Source organism: Mixophyes fleayi, chromosome 3, assembly GCF_038048845.1.
Source record: "Mixophyes fleayi isolate aMixFle1 chromosome 3, aMixFle1.hap1, whole genome shotgun sequence".
Lineage (NCBI taxonomy): Eukaryota > Metazoa > Chordata > Amphibia > Anura > Limnodynastidae > Mixophyes > Mixophyes fleayi.
Genome location: NC_134404.1, coordinates 98,417,530 through 98,441,174, shown reverse-complemented (window position 1 = coordinate 98,441,174; position 23,645 = coordinate 98,417,530). Strand labels below are relative to the sequence as shown.

Here is a 23,645-nt window from a genome sequence, read left to right as displayed (position 1 = left end):
GAAACATCCTGAATTCGAAGGACACTAGTGAGGGCACCCTGTCTATAGCCAGAAAAGCAAGTAGTTTCCCCATCACGGTTCCCCTGCTCAGAAATCTGCTGTGTTAAGTCTAATAGTTGTCTGTGTGTCAGAGAAGCTCTCAGGACAGATAAAGAGCAACAGCCTCACTGCTATTTCACATAAGCTTACTTCTACCAGTAAGTCTGAGTCTCTAACTGCTCTTTGATTTTCCTTGTAAACCATAAAAATATTGGAAATACAAGGCGTCTCATAGGACTGCCTTACAGGCATCTCGCACCACACTTGACAAGGTAGAATGATGTTAGTTTACCAATACTATGGAACTACTTGCTCCAAAGCAACTGTCACATCTGGGTGATTTATCCAGTATGAAGACAGTCTACACATGTGACCTTCCCAAAGGACTTGAGCTAAAAACAAAATCTCCAAAACGGAAGTATGATGTAGACAGAAGCAAAGACTACAGCAGCACCAACACTAGATATCGTCCCATGAGTGTCAAACAGGAGATTACAACATCCTACTGGTGGTGTCAGTCACTGGTGAATAGATTACAGATTGCAAAAGAGAGGTGTGGCCAGAATACTTCCTACATATATAGATAATGAAAAAAGGTGACACTTCACATGTATATTAGCATGTATAGGACAGACTACCTGGAAGGCACTGGCAGATGCATCTCTAACTGTACTGCACCTCCCCAAAGCTTACTATCTCTGAGCCACACCACACATGATTAGATAAACCACACAACAGTTAGCGGTTCTCACCAAATTTCAGAAATACTATAACTGCGCCAAGACCCCATTCTGTATGCAAGAAATGCACTTTATCATCTCAAACAAATAATAAATAGATTAGTATGTGCAGTGGGTGACAGGATACTTTTCAAAATGTATGGGGGGCTTAAAGTTGTTGATGCTTTAAACCAGCGGCTGGTAACAGGCGGTCGGCGAGCCTTCACCTGCAGCTCCCAGCTCTGTGTTGAACTCTGACAACTTCTCCTAAAGTGAGGTCAGCGCAGACAAGCAGCTGGGAGCAGCATACCAGGAGAGAAGGGTAACCCGCAGACACACGCAGCAGTCAGACCTTACACCAACAAGTAAGTTATTAACTGTAACTGTAGAACTTAGATTAGATTAGAGAGATTCATGGAAGACGTGTTTTAATAAAAATCCACATAAAAGTACCCAAAAACTTGGGCACTCACTGTAAAGTTTTGTAGCTATTTGGCTATTGATCACATAACCTCAAATGTACTATTTGCAGGCACATACCGAAACCCATTATGCATGCAGTTTGGACTATCAGCAGACGTGAAGCGAGGAACAGTGCACACAGAAACAGAACACGGTACTTCAGGATCACACATGTATTAATAACCTTATTGATTGGCATTTATTGTAATATATGAAAGTATTCAGGACCCACCATCATTTGTTTTGCTACCACAATTTGCTTTCATCACATTGCAAGGATTCTGGTAACTACACCACGCGTGTTTCTATTACATTCCTGAGTGCACACCACAAATGTCAAAATGATCATAACTGAAACATAAACCACAGGCATGTCCCACACCCTGGTAAGTAGAAAGATGGAGAATCCCATCCCATGTTGCACTTAAATATTCACTAGACACCATCTAAATAGCATTATGTGCTTTGCCTGTTCTCTCTATGACCCAACAGTCCTCTGTAGGACTATCAAGAGGTGAAAGATAAACATTAATGGGAGAACAATCAATGTCAATGAAGTACCTCGATGTTCTGGATCTATGGACTTTCCGCGACTTCCCTCTAGCTCTGGACCTGCTGGTACTTCGTTTCCTTCTTGAGCTGTAAGACGATTCACTGCTAGAACGGCGCCTGCGTCTAAAACATATGTAAATGCATAAGCGTCACTTCTCCAACTGAATAAAATTAAGGAAATAGCATACTGGCAAAAGATTCCCAGTTTGACCCTCAGTAGCCACACACAGTCCAGTGTTCTGGGGTGTTTTTATTTAATCAGTAATTAGGTAAGTACTAGCTAAGTGAATATGACAGAGCCAACTAGCGTGAGAAAGCATTAAAATGTGGCCTGACCATAACCATAGGAAGAAACATTGATAAAGGCAATCTAGAATTATATATATTATTTTTTACAATCATATTAACCTACTAAAGCAACTATAAAAAAAATTGGTCTGTTTAAGTACAATAAGTTTGACAGTCAGACATTTAAAACTAGACACACAAAATAGAAAAGCAGAGCAGCATCAAGCATGGCCCGTAATCTATTACCATGCAGTCTGTTTATTAAGGTGCATCTGACGAAGTTCTGAGCACCTTACTGTGTTCAATCTTCATCACCTGCTAGTCCACAATGTCTTCAGTTTTAAGTGGGCGGGGCTAGAACAACCAGTAGCCAATCAGATCATCAAAATATTCAGAGCAGTAGATGAGTGTATAGATCTTGTAAAACGGCCATTTGTGTGATTATGTAAGTGAGAGCTACGTGTGACAGGGGCAGTTTCTCTAGGTCAGGAGAAGAATGTCAGAGACAAAGCTTGGAGCAGGATTCCCCAACAGCTGTCACATGAGGCATCTATTGAACAGGTACTGAAAAAAAGTCTATTTAATATAGAGAGACACCAAACATTCAGCTATTTCTATAGCACCACTAATTCCACAGCACTGTACAGAGAACTCACACACATCAGTACCTGCCCCATTGGAGTTTACAGGAGAGAGGGAGAGAGGGAGAGAGGGAGATTATTTTTTGATAGCAGCCAATTAACCTACTAGTATGTTTTTGGAGTGTGAGCGGAAACTGAAGCATCCGGAGGAAACCCACGCAAACAAGGGGAGGACATACAAACTCCACACAGATAAGGCCATGGTCGGGAATCAAAGTCATGACCCCAGTGCTGTGAGGCAGAAGTGCTAACACTAAGCCACCATTCTGCCCAAATATAACGATTTTACCTACGACTGAAGAAACAACAAAAAATCCAGATCAGCATGCCGATGCATGCATACACACTAAACATGTTTTAAAAACGTTACCCTCAGATTTGTTCTCTTCAACTGTCATAACAGTATGCTGAAAAGATCATGACTTTGCAAACTCTATGGAGATCCTGATTGTGAGAGCATACACATTGCCGAATTGGAAGGATGTCGCTCCATAGCTAAACAAGATTTATAGTTCTGCTGAAGAATCAAATCAAATGAAGGTGGGTGTATTGGAACGACTATCGTTCATTGCCTAAGTTTATACACTAAAGCTGGGTACACACTACAGAAATTTCCACCAACTTTTTATGACGATTGATTTTACATGCGATCGATGTTCCGATCGCTCGGTCCATGGACTGCATACACACTAGCCTTGTTTAGGACGATAAAGGGACGAGTGGACGTCCCTTTAGTGACTTTTTACAGCCATGTTGTCGTGAGCAATGACTAATTTCGTACTCACTGTTGTGGATTGGTCGGAAACTTATACACACTACACAATGGAAATGAGATTGGAACGAAAATATTAAACGGTACGACCAACCAAGTGAGGCGACAATCGTCCACTTGGGCAGACTTTCGACCATTGTGTCACAAGACACACTGACCCGACTTTTGAACGAGCGGTCGTATGTCGGCTGATTGAGTCGATTATTGGATGAAAACTGTGTAGTGTGTACCTAGCTTAATGCAATATCTGGCTGAACGGTCGTTTAACGAGTGATTGGCCTGATAGTTGGCTGAATACACTCTAGTGTGTACCCAGCCTTACCAAACTGGTTTAGACCAAAGTTTTGCTGGGGAAATAGAGAGTACCTTATCTTCTTCCTGCAAAACAATACTGCATACATACATGGTATACCAACTAGCTAATACCAAACCAATAGTTGGGCTCATTAAGTACTATTGCATTTAGATGCAAAATTTGCACTAAACCATAACATACTATCAGACGCTAGTTTTCAATGTTTAACTTGCACTAGATAGATTAAAGTTAATTGTCAATTGGTTGCTTAATTCAAAGTAGAGGAGAGAAGATTAGAAGGATCAAAACACCACACTGAGTGACTAATGGGCAAATTCCAGCATTCCGAATTACATACACTTTATATTTGATATCTTGTATTTTACACAATTTAAAAAAAATAGAATAAAGTAAAATTATAAATGTGCGTCGGACATTAACTTAATAGGAAACGAACGACAGGAAATTAGTTCAGTTCTAGCCATCACCTGTACAACGCATTCTCAAACACCAGCCAAAGATTACATCAAAGCCAAATATAAGTCTCCGCTGACCTTTTGTCGTAGGAGTGTGAACTTGAGTACGCCTCTTTTGAGCGAGACCTTGATCTCCTTCCTGATTTTTTATGAGTCCGCGTTCTGCCCTCTGAGGAGCTACTGGAGGAAGAGCGCCTGCGGTGTTTCTTTTTTTTTCGTGTCCTAGTCTCCACCTCCGAGTCTGAAGAGCGACGACCCATTATGTCACTCTAGTAAATAAAAAGAAGAATTCTTATAAAGGATTTATGCTTATTTACTTAGGCATACAAAGGTTATAGCTTAAATAATAATACAATTCAAGATTTAGCATTTGTCTATCTGGAAAAAAAAAACTTATATACCTTGCCGACTCAAAAAAATGTTTTAAAGCTTTGTGTTCAGGCTATTGTGGAAATAAAAAGATACCTTGAAGATGCCGGCAGCTGATACTAACAGACAGAGTGGTTACTATATTGGAGCAACTACACAGTAACCTGATATGTATCAGAACTCAGGTAAATACTTGTTTTTCAGCTACACGATTGCCCCCACACTCAACTTGGTGACTAAGTCCTTTAAATCTTATAAAAGTAATAAACATCAGGAACATCAACAATGCTCTGATCTACGACCAATTTTTCCGCTTTAATGGGCACAGTATTAAGTTATACCCCCTGCCTTAAACAGGCAGCACATGATGGTAAATGCATGTGTGTGCACACAGAGCACATGGCACCAATGCAGCTACACTCAAACTGCATTGTTTAAACCGTGAAACTGTATGTATTTTACAACAAATCTCTGTGCATTGGAATCCTGGGAGCTATAAAATCTGCATAAGAGCCTACCAGATTTCCAGTGAAAGCGTTTCAGCACTCATTCAGGGCTCCCATCATTTTGAAAAAAAAAAAACCTCCAGTTTTCTAAAAACAAAAAAAATCCACCCATATTTCTTTTTGGATCCCAAATAAAGTATATCAGCTACTTAAATAATTTAAAAAAGAATTATTTTGTGTTTAAGAATTTATATGGGGAAACATGGGAACCCTTTTATTTATACCACAAAGCATCACAGCTGTGTAGAGTGGCTAAACCACAAGGGGGTATATTTACTAAACTGCGGGTTTGAAAGAGTGGAGATGTTGCCTATAGCAACCAACCGATTCTAGTTATCATTTATTTAGAGCATTCTGAAAAAATGACAGCTAAAATCTGATTTGCTGATATACGCAACATCTGAACTTTTTCAAACCTGCAGTTTAGTAAATATACCTCTAAGTGTTAAATAACTGCTCCTTATTCTTCACATCTCAGGCCTAGCTACAACAGTAGCACTGAACTGGCAAAGGCTCAGGGCTGGAACTAAACTACCCATCATTACACAGGCCGGGTATAACACTGGTACTAAGCTGCCTCTTCCCATCATTACACAGGCTTGGTATAACACTGGTACTAAGCTGTCTCTTCCCATCATTACACAGGGAGGGTATAACACTGGTACTAAGCTGTCTCTTCCCATCATTACACAGGGAGGGTATAACACTGGTACTAAGCTGTCTCTTCCCATCATTACACAGGACAGGTATAACACTGGTACTAAGCTGTCTCTTCCCATCATTACACAGGACAGGTATAACACTGGCACTAAGCTGTCTCTTCCCAACATTACACAGGCCGGGTATAACACTGGTACTAAGCTGTCTCTTCCCATCATTACACAGGCCGGGTATAACACTGGCACTAAGCTGTCTCTTCCCATCATTACACAGGCCGGGTAGAACACTGGTACTAACCTGTCTCATCCATCATTATACAGGCCGGATATAACACTGGCACTAAGCTGTCTCTTCCATCATTACACAGGCCGGGTATAACACTGGTACTAACCGGTCTCATCCATCATTACACAGGCCGGGTATAACACTGGCACTAAGCTGTCTCTTCCAACATTACACAGGCCAGGTATAACACTGGCACTAAGCTGTCTCTTCCCATCATTACACAGGACAGGTATAACACTGGCACTAAGCTGTCTCTTCCCATCATTACACAGACCGGGTATAACACTGGTACTAAGCTGTCTCTTCCCATCATTACACAGGCCGGGTATAACAATGGTACTAAGCTGTCTCTTCCCATCATTACACAGGCCGGGTATAACACTGGCACTAAGCTGTCTCTTCCCTTCATTACACAGGCCGGGTAGAACACTGGTACTAACCTGTCTCATCCATCATTATACAGGACGGATATAACACTGGTACTAACCGGTCTCATCCATCATTACACAGGCCGGATATAACACTGGCACTAAGCTGTCTCTTCCAACATTACACAGGCCGGGTATAAAACTGGCACTAAGCTGTCTCTTCCATCATTACACAGGCCGGGTATAACACTGGTACTAAGCTGACTCTTCCCATCATTACACAAGCCGGGTATAACACTGGTACTAAGCTGACTCTTCCCATCATTACACAGGCCGGGTATAACACTGGCACTAAGCTGTCTCTTCCCATCATTACACAGGCCGGGTATAACACTGGCACTAAGCTGTCTCTTCCAACATTACACAGGCCAGGTATAACACTGGCACTAAGCTGTCTCTTCCCATCATTACACAGGCCGGGTATAAAACTGGCACTAAGCTGTCTCTTCCATCATTACACAGGCCGGGTATAACACTGGTACTAAGCTGACTCTTCCCATCATTACACAAGCCGGGTATAACACTGGTACTAAGCTGTCTCTTCCCATCATTACACAGGCCGGGTATAACACTGGCACTAAGCTGTCTCTTCCCATCATTACACAGGACAGGTATAACACTGGTACTAAGCTGTCTCTTCCCATCATTACACAGGCCGTGTATAAAACTGGTACTAAGCTGACTCTTCCCATCATTACACAAGCCGGGTATAACACTGGTACTAAGCTGTCTCTTCCATCATTACACAGGCCGGGTATAACACTGGTACTAAGCTGTCTCTTCCCATCATTACACAGGCCGTGTATAACACTGGCACTAAGCTGTCTCTTCCCATCATTACACAGGCCGGGTATAACACTGGCACTAAGCTGTCTCTTCCCATCATTACACAGGACAGGTATAACACTGGTACTAAGCTGTCTCTTCCCATCATTACACAGGCCGTGTATAAAACTGGTACTAAGCTGTCTCTTCCCATCACTACACAAGCCGGGTATAACACTGGCACTAAGCTGTCTCTTCCCATTATTACACAGGCCGGGTATAACACTGGCACTAAGCTGTCTCTTCCCATCATTACACAGGCCGGGTAGAACACTGGTACTAACCTGTCTCATCCATCATTATACAGGCCGGATATAACACTGGCACTAAGCTGTCTCTTCCATCATTACACAGGCCGGGTATAACACTGGTACTAACCGGTCTCATCCATCATTACACAGGCCGGGTATAACACTGGCACTAAGCTGTCTCTTCCAACATTACACAGGCCAGGTATAACACTGGCACTAAGCTGTCTCTTCCCATCATTACACAGGACAGGTATAACACTGGCACTAAGCTGTCTCTTCCCATCATTACACAGACCGGGTATAACACTGGTACTAAGCTGTCTCTTCCCATCATTACACAGGCCGGGTATAACAATGGTACTAAGCTGTCTCTTCCCATCATTACACAGGCCGGGTATAACACTGGCACTAAGCTGTCTCTTCCCTTCATTACACAGGCCGGGTAGAACACTGGTACTAACCTGTCTCATCCATCATTATACAGGACGGATATAACACTGGCACTAAGCTGTCTCTTCCATCATTACACAGGCCGGGTATAACACTGGTACTAACCGGTCTCATCCATCATTACACAGGCCGGATATAACACTGGCACTAAGCTGTCTCTTCCAACATTACACAGGCCGGGTATAAAACTGGCACTAAGCTGTCTCTTCCATCATTACACAGGCCGGGTATAACACTGGTACTAAGCTGACTCTTCCCATCATTACACAAGCCGGGTATAACACTGGTACTAAGCTGACTCTTCCCATCATTACACAGGCCGGGTATAACACTGGCACTAAGCTGTCTCTTCCCATCATTACACAGGCCGGGTATAACACTGGCACTAAGCTGTCTCTTCCAACATTACACAGGCCAGGTATAACACTGGCACTAAGCTGTCTCTTCCCATCATTACACAGGCCGGGTATAAAACTGGCACTAAGCTGTCTCTTCCATCATTACACAGGCCGGGTATAACACTGGTACTAAGCTGACTCTTCCCATCATTACACAAGCCGGGTATAACACTGGTACTAAGCTGTCTCTTCCCATCATTACACAGGCCGGGTATAACACTGGCACTAAGCTGTCTCTTCCCATCATTACACAGGACAGGCATAACACTGGTACTAAGCTGTCTCTTCCCATCATTACACAGGCCGTGTATAAAACTGGTACTAAGCTGACTCTTCCCATCATTACACAAGCCGGGTATAACACTGGTACTAAGCTGTCTCTTCCATCATTACACAGGCCGGGTATAACACTGGTACTAAGCTGTCTCTTCCCATCATTACACAGGCCGTGTATAACACTGGCACTAAGCTGTCTCTTCCCATCATTACACAGGCCGGGTATAACACTGGCACTAAGCTGTCTCTTCCCATCATTACACAGGACAGGTATAACACTGGTACTAAGCTGTCTCTTCCCATCATTACACAGGCCGTGTATAAAACTGGTACTAAGCTGTCTCTTCCCATCACTACACAAGCCGGGTATAACACTGGCACTAAGCTGTCTCTTCCCATCATTACACAGGCCGGGTATAACACTGGCACTAAGCTGTCTCTTCCCATCATTACACAGGCCGTGTATAACACTGGCACTAAGCCGTCTATTCCCATTATTACACAGGACAGGTATAACACTGGTACTAAGCTGTCTCTTCCCATCATTACACAGGCCGGGTATAACACTGGCACTAAGCCGTCTATTCCCATCATTACACAGGACAGGTATAACACTGGCACTAAGCTGTCTCTTCCCATCATTACACAGGCCGGGTATAACACTGGCACGAAGCTGTCTCTTCCCATCATTACACAGGCCGGGTATAACACTGGTACTAAGCTGTCTCTTCCCATCATTACACAGGCCAGGTATAACACTGGTACTAAGCTGTCTCACCCCATCATTACACAGGCCGGGTATAACACTGGTACTAAGCTATCTCTTCCCATCATTACACAGGCCGGGTATAACACTGGTACTAAGCTGTCTCTTCCCATCATTACACAGGATAGGTATAACACTGGCACTAAGCTGTCTCTTCCCATCATTACACAGGATAGGTATAACACTGGCACTAAGCTGTCTCTTCCCATCATTACACAGGCCGGGTATAACACTGGCACTAAGCTGTCTCTTGCCATCATTACACAGGCCGGGTATAACACTGGCACTAAGCTGTCTCTTCCCATTATTACACAGGACAGGTATAACACTGGTACTAAGCTGTCTCTTCCCATCATTACACAGGCCAGGTATAACACTGGTACTAAGCTGTCTCTTCCCATCATTACACAGGCCGGGTATAACACTGGTACTAAGCTGTCTCACCCCATCATTACACAGGCCGGGTATAACACTGGCACTAAGCTGTCTCTCCCCATCATTACACAGGCCGGGTATAACACTGGCACTAAGCTGTCTCTTCCCATCATTACACAGGCCGGGTATAACACTGGCACTAAGCTGTCTCTTCCCATCATTACACAGGCCGGGTATAACACTGGCACTAAGCTGTCTCTTCCCATCATTACACAGGCCGGGTATAACACTGGTACTAAGCTGTCTCTTCCCATCATTACACAGGCCGGGTATAACACTGGTACGAAGCTGTCTCTTCCCATCATTACACAGGCCGGGTATAACACTGGCACTAAGCTGTCTCTTCCCATCATTACACAGGACAGGTATAACACTAGTACTAAGCTGTCTCTTCCCATCATTACACAGGCCAGGTATAACACTGGTACTAAGCTGTCTCTTCCATCATTACACAGGCCGGGTATAACACTGGTACTAAGCTGTCTCTTCCATCATTACACAGGCCGGGTATAACACTGGTACTAAGCTGTCTCTTCCATCATTACACAGGCCGGGTATAACACTGGTACTAAGCTGTCTCTTCCCAACATTACACAGGCCAGGTATAACACTGGTACGAAGCTGTCTCTTCCCATCATTACACAGGCCGGGTATAACACAACACACCTCTATACCACCACAGGCCCGGCTATACTGTTAGTACCCACAGAAGGGGCCTCTGCTACAGTCTAGAAGACAGCGACTCGGACAGTACTCACGGAGAACAACCATAATAATAATAATAATAAAAACAGTACAGCAGGTAGAACAGCCGCCAGGACCAGGACACACTCACCGGAAACAGCGGCTCCCGGAGATGTTGTTATTACTTGTCCCACGCTGCTAACATACAGGCAGACCAAATCAATCGAGTCCCAGTCACCTCAGCCACAGGCAGGCGAATGCAGCACAATCGATGAGAGCAGCGCTCACTGACTTAGTTACACGAGGGAGAGGGCTCGTAGGGAATCAGTGCAGATCTCTTATTCTAGTCCTGTAAAGATAGCAGCTCCATCTACAATGCAGTGGTCATCTGATAGCGCCATCCATTGGTAACTTAATCTCTGGCCTTTTCATTGCGGACGTGCACTTCCTTTTCACTGTAAATTGGATTACAAAATAGGTGCTTCAGTGATTCCAAGTAAATTATGGAATCTTCACTCAAAGCCCACAGAAGCAGTGATGCTGATTGTATTATGCAGACTAATTCATAGATTTACCGAGTTTATATATATATATATATATATATATATATATATATATATATATATATATATATATATATATATTTATCTCTCTCTCTCTCTCTCTCTCTCTCTCTCTCTCTATATATATATATATACACATACATATATACATATATATATATATATATATATATATATATATATATATATATACACACAAAAGTGAATAAATATATGTGTTTATATATATATATCTATATATATATATATATATATATCTATATATATATATATATATATATATATATATATATATATATGAATATATATTTATGTATATATACATATCCATATATATTTATATATATATATATATATATATATATATATATATATATATATATATGTGTGTGTGTGTGTGTGTGTGTGTGTGTGTATAGGTCTATCTATGTATTTATCTATGTGAAGTGATTCTCTTCAACACCTCCACTGATACCTGTCCCCCATGCACTTTATCTCCGTGGTTGCATACTTCACTAAGTTAATACTTGTGGATGCCTATTTGGCTTAGCCACAAAGCAAACACTGTATTTCTCGAATCTACTTTAGGCTGTAAGTTCTAATTAGTATGGCCCTCTCATCTTCTACTCTATTGCTTGTTGCTATATTTTATCATGATATGATTAATCTATCTTTCTGATTGTGAAGAACTGTGGTATATAATGGTCCTTCACATGCTAATATTAATAATAATATTGTTCATATGTATATGTTTGGTATATACTGGCGAAAATGAACTGTCACATAAATTGTTTTACGTGCTTTTATTAATATAGAATTGTAAAAGTATATTGCTTGCTGCCGTTCAACAATGCATTATGTTACAAATTATCATATACTATTTGTATTTATACAGGATATCATAATGGAAAAACACAGACAACCCTCTACGTTATTTATTACAATTTAGGAGCAAATATCCTAGTCAGTATTTAACCCATACATAGCATCACTAACCTTCTGGACTTTTGAGACTAATCTCTATTAGAATACGAGGAACAATGATCATAATAACAGTCATTATTTTAGGTATAACTGACATAATAATCTATATTATCGAAATTTTATGATTGAATTTTTGTCTCTACGTTAACATACATTCTAACAATAATATGATATAGCATTAAAATGAATAGTTAATATTTGTTGTATTTGTGATAATAAGTGAACCACTTTTTGTCGCACTAGAGTATGGCTTTCTCAGTATTGTGTCCTGTTAGCGCAGATGACATGACGAGATAACTGATGTCTCTATCATGTCCCTCTCCCCATTCAGTACCCCTCCCCTGGACAGTACAGTAACATACACTCGTCTGAGCTCGGCTCAATTCGGCCAAATTCGCCATCTATTTCTCACACTTTGGTCTGTTTAAAACCGGCACACGTGTTTATAAAGTATCTAAATAAATAATTATATTTATATCAACTATTGTGCAATAGTAACAGTATATTCAATATGACAATATGTTCAAAATACTGTTTCAGTGCAACAGAAACAACATTACATTTTTAGATTCCCCTTCATAAAAAAAACAAAAACGATATGCTTTATTATGCTACTAGTGTATTTGGATATTTGAATACAACATAATAGAGCTAATTTATATATATATATATATATATATATATATATATATATATATATATATATATATATATGTATATAGGTATATATATATATATATATATATATATATATATATATATATATACACACACATACACACACATATATATATATATATATATATATATATATATATATATATATATATGTGTGTGTATATATATATTTATATATATATATATATATATATATATATATATGTGTGTGTGTGTGTGGTTGAGATACTAAAAACTATTTCCATCCTAACTTTTATTCTAAGAAAACCTCAAGTTTCACGGGTTCCATATAAAAAAAAAAATATCTGAATATGAATATTCATGTACCTATATAAGTGCTCGATTAATTAATTCATTACCAAGAACAACAACTCAGAAATTGTGTCACTAGACATAACTACACTTCCGTGGTTTGTTAGATTTGAAAAGGTCAAAAGGCGAAAAATCAATACATAAAGCCAGAGTTAAACACAATTAATAATGGATGGCAATTCTTCCTAAGGTGTAAATGACTGAATCCTGATATCCAAGTCAGTGTACATTTCTGAAATATACATTATGTGATCTTTGAGCTAAATGAAGAACAATAGGTGGAAATTAATAATGTGAAATTAAGATTTGATTAACTACCGGCTGTTGGAAAAAAAGAAGTGCCCTAAGCATCCGAGTGCTTGTGGTACCTCCCACTAATATAAGAATTATCACCATATTAATGTCAATTTATTACTAATACTAACAGTGACAACAACAAAGCCTTTCTACAATTAATCTCTAAATACATATGTTGTTTCATGACACAGAAAGTCTCGTCTTGTTATTTAATAAAGAAAAAAAATGTTTTTAATTTTGGCAACAAGATTTGTAAGAGATATTCTAGTTTTCACAGAACAATTACAAAATAACAATAATAATTCAAATCATTTGAAACTCGTGATCATTTTATGTTTAATCCTGTAAGAATTAAATTGTAACAAAACCGTGAAATTCCACATCGCTTATGTAATTAGTATGATAAATAATAAATATAACTGCGTTTTCTAATAGATGAAAATGAAACAAGATCTACTTGTAACACTACTACTGTCAATATAACCCTTCTCTGGCCAGACGCTGACCCGGGTCAGTGGCCTTTGCCCCCATTTGTTTAATTTAACCTCCACAGTGCTATTGGAGACTGTGACAATGGTTTGGAATGTGATGGGTTAATTCTAAATATAAACAATGTTTTACACATCTTACATAAACCGCTGTGTTAATAGGCTGCAGGGCTTGTTCTGGTTTTAAGCCTGGTAAGTAACAGAGAAGAGGTGAAGTAGAACCCCAATGGGGTGAGTGGAGGGAGAAGGCTGTTACCCCAAGACTGACAATTGCTGGTGGAAGCTGTTGCCCTGGAGCAGAGATGCCAGTTGGATTGTGGCCCCTCCCAGTGCTGATCCTGCCCAGCTCCCCTGTGTCTCACTCATTCAGGACACCATGCAAAGAGCACGGCTTTAACTAAATTAATTAGGGATTTTTGTCAATCCGGAGGATTAATGGCCAATAGCAACCTGACCACAAATGATCTGGGAACCTGTAGGGTTGTAGTGATCTTGCACTGCTGCTGCTAGGATGCTACAAGGGAAAAAGGGGGATTCTTTCCTACTTTCAAGGGGAGGTAATTTGCTCAGAACAAGGGGCAGGCTTTGTAAAGTATAAATACTGCGACTTCAATAGCACATCCCTATCTGATGTGAAACTCTTAGCAGGAAGAATTGACAAAGATCTCTAACAAGGGAGATTGAGTGGGGTTTTCTGCCTCCACAGCCCCTTGATGTCTTATTATTGAGGTTTCAGGGACCCTGGAAGGAAGATTTGCCAGGTTATTATAAACGGCGATGGAAGAACTTACTGCTTTTGTGTCCAAGTCGTTTGATCACAAAATAAAGGAAAAAAAAGAGATGATCACTTACCGGGAGGTGTTGGAGAGCGGGCCGGCCCGTGGGAAGGAGCCGGGCTGCGGTGAGGGTGTCCGGGAGGACGGGATACCAGTGGCCAGGGGAATAGGAGGGGGTGGCGGTGGTGGAGGAGGTGCCAGATCACCGGTCCTGGAGCTCGAACTGACCGCCGACAGGATCAGGGACCCCGGGAGCCCCAAACTCACAGAGGGTAATTATCAATTTCTAATATCACTAGACACACATTGCAGTGTGGTCCTAGATAATACACATCATATACAACTGACACACATTAGAGTGTTATCCTAAATAATGCACATCATATGCAACTGTACACAACATAGACACACATTACAGTGTGATCCTAGATAATACACATCATATACAACTGACACACATTAGAGTGTTATCCTAAATAATGCACATCATATACATCTGTACACAACATAGACACACATTACAGTGAGATCCTAGATAATACACATCATATACAACTGAAAACTACATAGACACAGTAATTGAACAAATGCAATGTTTCAGGCAAACTATACATTGAACCGATATACAAATCAACAGTCCATGTACATAGATATTCTACATGCATTATTTACTATGCCATATGTGCAGATAGTGCAGAAGTGAAAACACATGTCCTCTGAATGCACTCAGTGCAGTCATATCTCTGAAACATGATTATATTCACCATTAATTACAAATGGTCTGAAATCAATGCAATATACCCTGTGTCTATTAACCCCGATTACCATGCTGAAATAATCCCTGTACAAGAGTCTCTTTGCTGCCATTGATGAGTAAGAGACCCTGATTTAGCACTGACCAGCACTGAACTTTAATTCTATTACTAACATGATAACAATATTTCCTGCGGATCTGGGGTGTAAAACAAATATTTTTCCATTGCTGACAGCCATCAAGCTTCTGAGGAATCACAGCAACCTATAAACAAATCAATTCTATTCTCTCAGGAGCTCATCCTAATTCCTAATGCCGTAATTCTAATAGATAATGGCCATATTCTTAGGTTACTACAAACTACTCGCTGTTTAGTACATTTAATTTCACAGAATCACATATGAAATTAATGGTGTACATTACAAATATATTGTTAAATATGAATATATATTAATAATAATATTTGATAGCACCAACGTATTCATTTGGTACATTAGCAAGAGAAGTTATAGTAATTAAAAGGTTATTTACTGTGTAACCAGCAACATATTCCTACAGCCCCATATACGATAAATAGATACTAGTGGTATTGTATCAATTCCTCAAATATTATACTATTTTTTTTTATATCAAAGTCATAAAAATAGCTTACGGGGCTTGTGTTGCTATATATATATATATATATATATATATATATATATATATATATATATATATTACAGAGGTAAAGCACATATATTTTCAGAATGTAACTAAAATAGAAATGCACAACATATATGATCATGATGTAGGATTTCCATTCATGTATTTGTTTAATCAAATAGGAGGACAATTGTATTATTTGAATGTCTGCACTGGCATAGTAGAAAGTGCGGATGTAATCAGTGGACCTGTTTATCTCAGACCTTTGTTCAAATAATAATTCGTTGGCACATCGGAACTAAGCTTAGTACAGCTCCCGGAAATCATTTCCTAAACAAATTGGCGCAGTGATGAGCAGCACACAGCCCAGCAGTATACACAGGCTGCTGAATAGACGCTGCTACACGTGTCGGGCACCCAGTTCACACTCTACCACTGGTACACATACTGCACAGAGCATAACACAAACGTCCCACATACCACATGGCTTATAATATCGGGGGCTTTTATGATATTACATACTGATGGTCTGTTGTAACATCTGTTTATTAAATGATTGTTTGTAAAGTCAGTGTGGGCCTTCCAGTCCCAATTAAAATCTAATAAGACGATTTTCAATGACTGTTATCTTGTATGAATGTCCAGACTTACCTTTGCCTGATACACATTAAACTCTCTACGGAATAAATGACTAAGTGTGTCCTGGGATAAATGAGGGGAGTGAGAGGTGCTATAGGGAAGAGTCTGTGATGCTTAATAACTGTTGGATTAGTTTGCTAGCTGTGCAGTGACGAGGTTGGCCAGCAGTGCTCTTAGTTTACTCTGAAAGGTCCTGTCAAACATCCTGTCTTGGTGATTGTCATTTACCAAGAGGATCTTCTGTTGTGAACTTGCGCTGTTAGGATGTGAGAATTCTAATTTGGAGTAATACAAGCTGTGAGTACAGAAACTCTCATGTATTATTGTGTATGATTTGGGGACGTTTATTGCTCACAGCACTAGGGAAGTGAAGGAAATTGTTATTATAGATTTATATTTAGGGGATGCTCATGAATTAGACAGGTATAAGAAGTCGTGCGCTGGATCCTATGGTTGGGTCAGCTGTAAGCTTACTAATGTTCCCTATGCAGTGTCCCCAGACATGAAGGAGCGGAAAGAGGATCTGAAGGTGTTGGAGGAAGAGGTGCAGACTAAAATCAAACAGAGAAGGAGCCGCACTAATTTCACTCTGGAGCAACTAAACGAGCTGGAGAGGCTGTTTGACGAGACCCACTATCCTGATGCCTTTATGAGGGAAGAGCTGAGCCAGAGACTGGGGCTGTCTGAGGCCAGAGTGCAGGTACTTGTCTCATGGCCTTATCCCTATTCCATACTGCTTCATCCCAAATTAGGAGCAACTTTACCCTCATCACCATCCTCATCTCACTCCCCATTGTCAGCACAGTCAGGAGCCTATAATGTTTTATTCCATAGAACACTGTACCAGTCCATCAATCTAACCCGGAACGCTGCATTTCAACCACTTCTATATATATTGTGCCCATCAGACAGCTGCAATTCATTTAATACAAATGGGATTATATTTTTTCACTCCAAATTGTCTGCAGTGACTATAATCTAAAAATGTTGGAATAAGGAAGATATGAAGTGTGAATCTCAATGTTTATTAAATTGTATTTTATGTTGAGGAAATAAACAAGAGTATCAAAATGTAACAGCGAGTTATAAATATTTAATAGTATCTACAAATCTATAGAAGTATAAATATATAGTCGTATGGTATATGCTAAAATATTTAAGTATCTTTATGTTCTTTATGAAAAAATGCAAAATGCTGTTTTAACACAGCAACACGGTGCTGTCCTCACATCTCCCATATTTACGTTTTCTTTTGTTAAATGTGCTACTTTGTAAGTCATGAAAATTCTACATAACAAAATGATCATGCTTTCTTACTAACATTGTCCAGTTATTATATATCAGCACATTAAATGAAGTTAGAGTAATGGATACACTCGTATCCTTGTGCTTGTATGCACACCATCTGCACCGAATATGCCCAGAATTCTTGTGGGGTTTCCATCAGTTGTGCTGTGGGACCCATCCAGGCAGAATAAAATGAATATACAACGCCACTCTTCTCTTTAAAAAATATATGGCTGCCAAATGTAGACCTTATGTCTTTGTATAATATTCCGGGATTGAAACACTTTAATTATTCATAGAAATCTGGAAAGTGATACTAGGTCTATGGAAAACGCAAAGGACGACCACTATTTTCTTTCTGTTATCAGATATTTTTAATCAGCGTGATGATCCATGGGATATATATATATATATATATATATATATATATATATATATATATATATACATATATATATAAATATGTACATACATACATCAATATATTATATAGCTATAATATAATATATATATATATATATATATATATATATATATATATATATATATATATTCGTACTATTGCACGTATTTTTCTGCAGGGACCGGGAAACTTTTTTGTTCTTCTGAAATAAAACGTTTTTTTTTGTGTGTCTGCTGGTTTCAGATAATAATTCTTTATATCAGATGTCGACTGTTCTCTAAGGTATCCTCTGAGATTATCATAATAATTAGACAATTATGCAGCGTATTTTATTGTTTTATGCACAGAGGAACAGACTAAACTTCTTTGTAGCAATGCTTTTATGACATGTAATTATCTCAAAATCGCGACCCATTAAATCTCCTGGAGTTTAAACTGATTGATATTACCGAGTGAATACGTTTCATTTTAAACGAATTCAAACTTTTACACTAAGATATGTTCAGTGCACATGGTGTTTTGGTTTTCTAAAGCGTGTGGCTTATTGTATATATTTATTTACAATATGTCTGCATTGAATATATTTTCAAATATACATATACTTTATTTTATGAGCATATTATATACATGTACACAGCATTTTTATTTTTCATTTATTTTAATTCAGGTCTGGTTTCAAAATCGAAGAGCAAAGTGCAGAAAACAGGAAAACCAGCTACATAAAGGTAAGATAATCGTACTATACAATTCTTCTGCAATGTCTATTCTTTTTAAATGTGAATTGTTTACGGCTTAAATCCATTGTAGAAAATTGTTAGGATTCCAGTCTGCGTAGAATGTTGATTATACACTGCAAAATTAATATTTCATTATTGTTATTTTGTATCAACTGATATCCCTGGATTCCAGGGAGACTGAATTGCATTATGAAACATATAACATAATTAACTCTCCCCGTGCCAATGCTCCGTGCACAGCAAAGCGTAACATGTTGGATCAATGTTATCTGTTTGGTTAAACACATGTACTGTAAAGGAATGAAAAGGGCAATAGCAGTATTATCATAGAGACCTTAGGTGTCCTGCAGATCTGATCTCGCTCTCTGATATTCGCAGGAGTTCTTATAGGAGCAGGCAGCCAATTTGAAGCTTGTCGTGTAGCGCCTTATGTCAACGTGGGGGCTCTGAGGATGCCATTTCAACAGGCAAGTATTTTATTTCCTTACGTGATAGTTATATTTTATTTGCTATGATAATAATAGGTGTGCACAAATAAAAGTAAGGTACGCTGATTAGCCAAAACAGTATATATCCAGAAATAAATAGAAACTAGAGGAGCTTGCTAAATCCATTCAATGTTTATATAATAGCTGCATTGAAAGCATGTTTGTTAATATTTAATAAAGTGAGTACTCTGTGTACATGCAGCTCGATTATAGAGACAATGACATCATTACATCCCTTCCACCCAAGCTCGGAGAGAAGAAATAATTTGTATATTAATTCCTACCGACTACAATGGCAAGATACAAGTATTAGCGCGCCCTAACTTTACATGTCTAGGATTCAATCTGACTGTTCAGCTGCTATTGTCCAGCTATGTATTCCCTGTCTGATCTGTAATCACTACACAGGTCTGCTCATCACACCTGCTATAGCCTATACCCTTTAATAGAGCAGTTACTCTATTATTACTGCTATTCTTGTTTTAGCCAGGGGTCTGTTCCAGCATAATCAATGTTTATGTAGGTGTAGGGTATTTACTGAGTCTATAGCCTGAGAGATAGAAGGAGAAAAAAAAATAATCAATCAGCTTTGTACATGTATTTTCATCCCTTAAGTTTATTTTAGAGATATTAAATCTATAATATAGCCTACATCAATATAAATAATACACACTATCCTTAGCAAAGATTAATTTTAACATTGATTTAAAAATGTTTGTTTGTTTTTTAATTATGATAAAACATTTTATTATGTCACTATTTTTACTGAGTGGACATGGCTTGACTGTTTTCCCCCTAAAATCTGTTGAATAGTTGGTCATAAAGCACACATGAAAGGAAAGGATAGATGTCAATCTTACATGCATGGTGTATAAGTTTTCTGGCACTTAAAGCTAATAAGTATTTCTCTCACAAACAAGGGCTTGATCTTAGAGTATTCTACCTACTGTAATCCAATTATACCATGTACCATTCCGTATTACTTTATTTTATGTATTGCATTGTACCTGTTTAGAAAAACATTCTCTCTTGCATGTGAACAATTGCTAACTTTAAATATTCTTTAACATGCTTGATAAATTTAAAAAACATAAATGCATTTTTCAGAAAGGTGTAAAAACAATACCAATTTACCACTTTCCTCATACAAAATGTACTGAGTTACATACATAATTGACAAAGCAAATTATATGAATTTGTAAACATTGATAGGCTTATGTTAGTTTAAACGCAAATTGCAATCTTGGTGTATAATAGTTTGTTTTTTTTACCTCTGAGCATGCGCACAAACCACTATTTTCAGAATTAGTGCTTTGCGTGTTTGCCCAAAAGTAAAAAATTGTATTATATGCCAAGAACACAAATTGCATTCAACTTAATATAAGCCCCTGAAGGGAGAATTCAATTGGCTGCGTTACTGCTGAAAGTAATGCGGTCTGCGCACTATTACTGCTACAATGGTAAAAGTGCGCAGTATTACCGGTAGTACAGTAATTTTAGCGCTGATTTTTGTTCGCAGCCCTCAGGGCCGCAAGCAAAAATCCAGGTTAAAATTACCGTATTAACGGTAATACTTTTAGCGCCGTGTTATTTCTAGTAGTTCCTATAATAATTACTTTATTTGCTTAAGAAATGTAGGCACATACCTAGTCATGGTTTGCTGTACTGTAAAACATGCAGTGCATATATCAGGGCTCGTGTATATACCAATAATTGTAGATTATGGCTGTGCAATACATTGTAATGGATATATATTTCAGATGTTATTTGTCTGTTTTTGTAAGACCCCCTTAAATATATTACTAAATGTCATTCTACTAGTCCCTATGGCAGCTATGGGTTAACAAAGTAAGCTGCATATCATCCTGCTAGATTGTGGTTGTGTTAATGCTTTGTTGTCTTTCTTTTCTTCTTGTGGCTTATGCTTGTCCGCAATACTATTTTTAGGATAGTCATTGCAACATGCCATCCTTGTCCTTCCAGGTCCAGGCACAATTGCAGCTGGACAGTGCTGTGGCACACGCACATCACCATCTACACCCTCATCTGACAGCACATGCTCCATACATGATGTTCCCAGCTCCACCCTTTGGTCTCCCATTGGCAACATTGGCGGCAGAAACAGCGACGGCTGCATCAGTCGTGGCTGCTGCTGCAGCTGCCAAAACCACCAGCAAGAACTCCAGCATTGCAGACCTCAGACTGAAAGCCAAAAAACATGCAGCTGCATTGGGACTGTGACTGGCAATGCTGGGGCGCCCAGACACTGGGGCCCTGCAGACATTCCCTTAAGTTCTTTATTTATGATATGGAGTCTGAAACTCAACCAAAATCGTATGCCCTTTTGAAATCTTTAAGGGATCAAAAAGGACAGAAAGCATCTGATGAAGAGGCTGCTACAGTCTTCAACGTTTATGCAGCAGAAAACTTTTTATTTGAGACATTGGTCAGCCAAATGGTATCACTACCTACAAAGTACCTTCCACTTTCTGGGACCAATATGGCTACTAAGACCCTCTATTAAAGGACACACAGAGACAGAGCACTAATTATATTTCTTAAATAATCTATAACTTAAGATTTTTTTTTATGCTGAAGTGTGTGAATATTGTGAGGGATGGGGACACACACACATTTTCTGCTGTGGAACTTGAAAGGGAATGAAAAGAGCAATGTTGGACGGGAAACAAAAAAATAGATATGATCTATGATGGTGAGTCAGAAGGAAGAAGTTCCCAGGTGTTGACACTGACCCTTTTGTGCAAAGTTCACTTTAATACAAGGAATATGACAAGTGAGGCGGGCCTCCTTGTGTATCGTCTTCTGGATACTCCGACGCTTTTGGAAGAATGACTAGAATAAAAAAAATAAAGACTATTTCTTTGCTAATTTCTAGTGGCAAAATGTACAGATGACTCTGCGACAGTTTACTGGTTTGCATGTATTTCCCATTTCATTGATGCGGTTTTTAATTCACTTGCACTTCATCTTCAACTTTAGTAGAAAAATGCTACAAAGAATAATATAAAAATATTACTCTTCTTTAAATCACCACCACCAGTCCTTAACAATATAAAACAGATGACCTGTATATTTCTTATTTAACCTTTTGTGTGACAGGGGTTCATCTGGTGCACTTCAGTGACAGATGTACATTGGAAAGGATGTGGTATTCGATAAGTTAAGGGACTTTTTTTATTTTCTTACCCATTAGCACATATGATCCAAAGGGAGATCTATTTTGTCTTGACATTGGCAAGGAGTGTACTGTATTAAAGATGATATTTAATGCACATCTCATGCTAGCCATTGGCTACATGTAAAATATGTTAATACACATGAACAAAATTTATTTTGGTTACATTGTGAATAGATAGTTACTTGTTAGCATTTTAATGTCATCAGAGGTGTATTCTATTCAAGTATCTTGTGATCCTTATTTTGAATACATATAGATATTTAATGTGGAAGTGGAGATTGTTATTACAGTTTGCTAGCAAACAAAATTTAGAGATTTTGAACACTAAAAGATGACAGAAGGGGGGAGGGGTGGGGAAAGCTCTCCCATAAATGAACTTTGATGGGTGGGCTTTGTAACTATTTGTTCTCCATGAAAACAAGTTATTTATATATTCCATTTTCAGTGTGCTTTTAAGTTATTTTACACTTTGTATGTTATTGCTGCATTACATTTGATGTTGGTACAATATATTTAAAAAAAAAAAATCACTCAGGTTTATTTCATCTCTGTTAAACCACTTTTGGCTACGTAATTTCAAATACAAAACTTGGCAAAACTGAATTAAAACACTAAAGTTTTTTTCATCCTGGTTCTAATGATTTCTATTATCAATCTATAAATGATAATATTTACATACATCTCAGGTCTGATTGAAAATCACTGAGAAGAACTGTACTATTTAATTTACGAAGAAACATGATTATTTTAATGTATTCAGTGTGTTAAAATCCATCAACAGCTGCAAACAAAAGATTATTATTATTTTATGTTCTGTAGCG

The 23,645-nt window shown here is 38.7% G+C and overlaps 2 protein-coding genes across 5 annotated transcripts in view; one reads left to right on the top strand and one right to left on the bottom strand.

The window, feature by feature from the left end:
* RSRC1 (arginine and serine rich coiled-coil 1) overlaps positions 1–10,834 on the bottom strand; it is a 242,632-nt gene extending 231,798 nt beyond the window's left edge. Inside the window, exons 1-3 of one of the 3 annotated variants that reach the window (XM_075202054.1) lie at positions 10,729–10,834; positions 4,323–4,511; positions 1,782–1,895 (exon numbers count right to left, since the gene is read on the bottom strand). In XM_075202054.1, the coding sequence (XP_075058155.1) occupies positions 1,782–1,895; positions 4,323–4,504 (296 nt within the window). In that variant the 5' untranslated portion in view covers positions 4,505–4,511; positions 10,729–10,834. Of the gene's footprint in view, positions 1–1,781; positions 1,896–4,322; positions 4,514–10,559; positions 10,681–10,728 lie in introns of those variants that run through there. The other 2 variants (XM_075202052.1, XM_075202053.1) reach the window with 2 other exon arrangements.
* Positions 10,835–14,539: 3,705 nt separating this feature from the next.
* Positions 14,540–23,450, top strand: SHOX2 (SHOX homeobox 2). Of its 2 annotated transcripts, none has more exons than XM_075200559.1 (5): positions 14,540–14,947; positions 17,202–17,410; positions 19,068–19,125; positions 19,516–19,604; positions 21,609–23,450. In XM_075200559.1, exons 1-5 carry the CDS (start codon positions 14,677–14,679, stop codon positions 21,864–21,866), a joined length of 885 nt encoding a protein of 294 aa, XP_075056660.1. In that variant the 5' UTR covers positions 14,540–14,676; the 3' UTR covers positions 21,867–23,450. The 2 variants fall into 2 exon arrangements, with proteins under 2 accessions (XP_075056660.1, XP_075056661.1); XM_075200560.1 differs by having other exon boundaries at positions 21,573–23,450.
* Positions 23,451–23,645: the final 195 nt, after the last annotated feature.

Bases quoted from the DNA above. Each gene is read 5' to 3' on its own strand.
- SHOX2 (XM_075200560.1), top strand. From the start codon at position 14,677: ATGGAAGAACTTACTGCTTTTGTGTCCAAGTCGTTTGATCACAAAATA. The intron at 19,126-19,515 runs GTAAGATAATCG...TGATATTCGCAG, and splicing joins GGAAAACCAGCTACATAAAG to GAGTTCTTATAGGAGCAGGC. The intron at 19,605-21,572 runs GCAAGTATTTTA...TACTATTTTTAG, and splicing joins TGAGGATGCCATTTCAACAG to GATAGTCATTGCAACATGCC.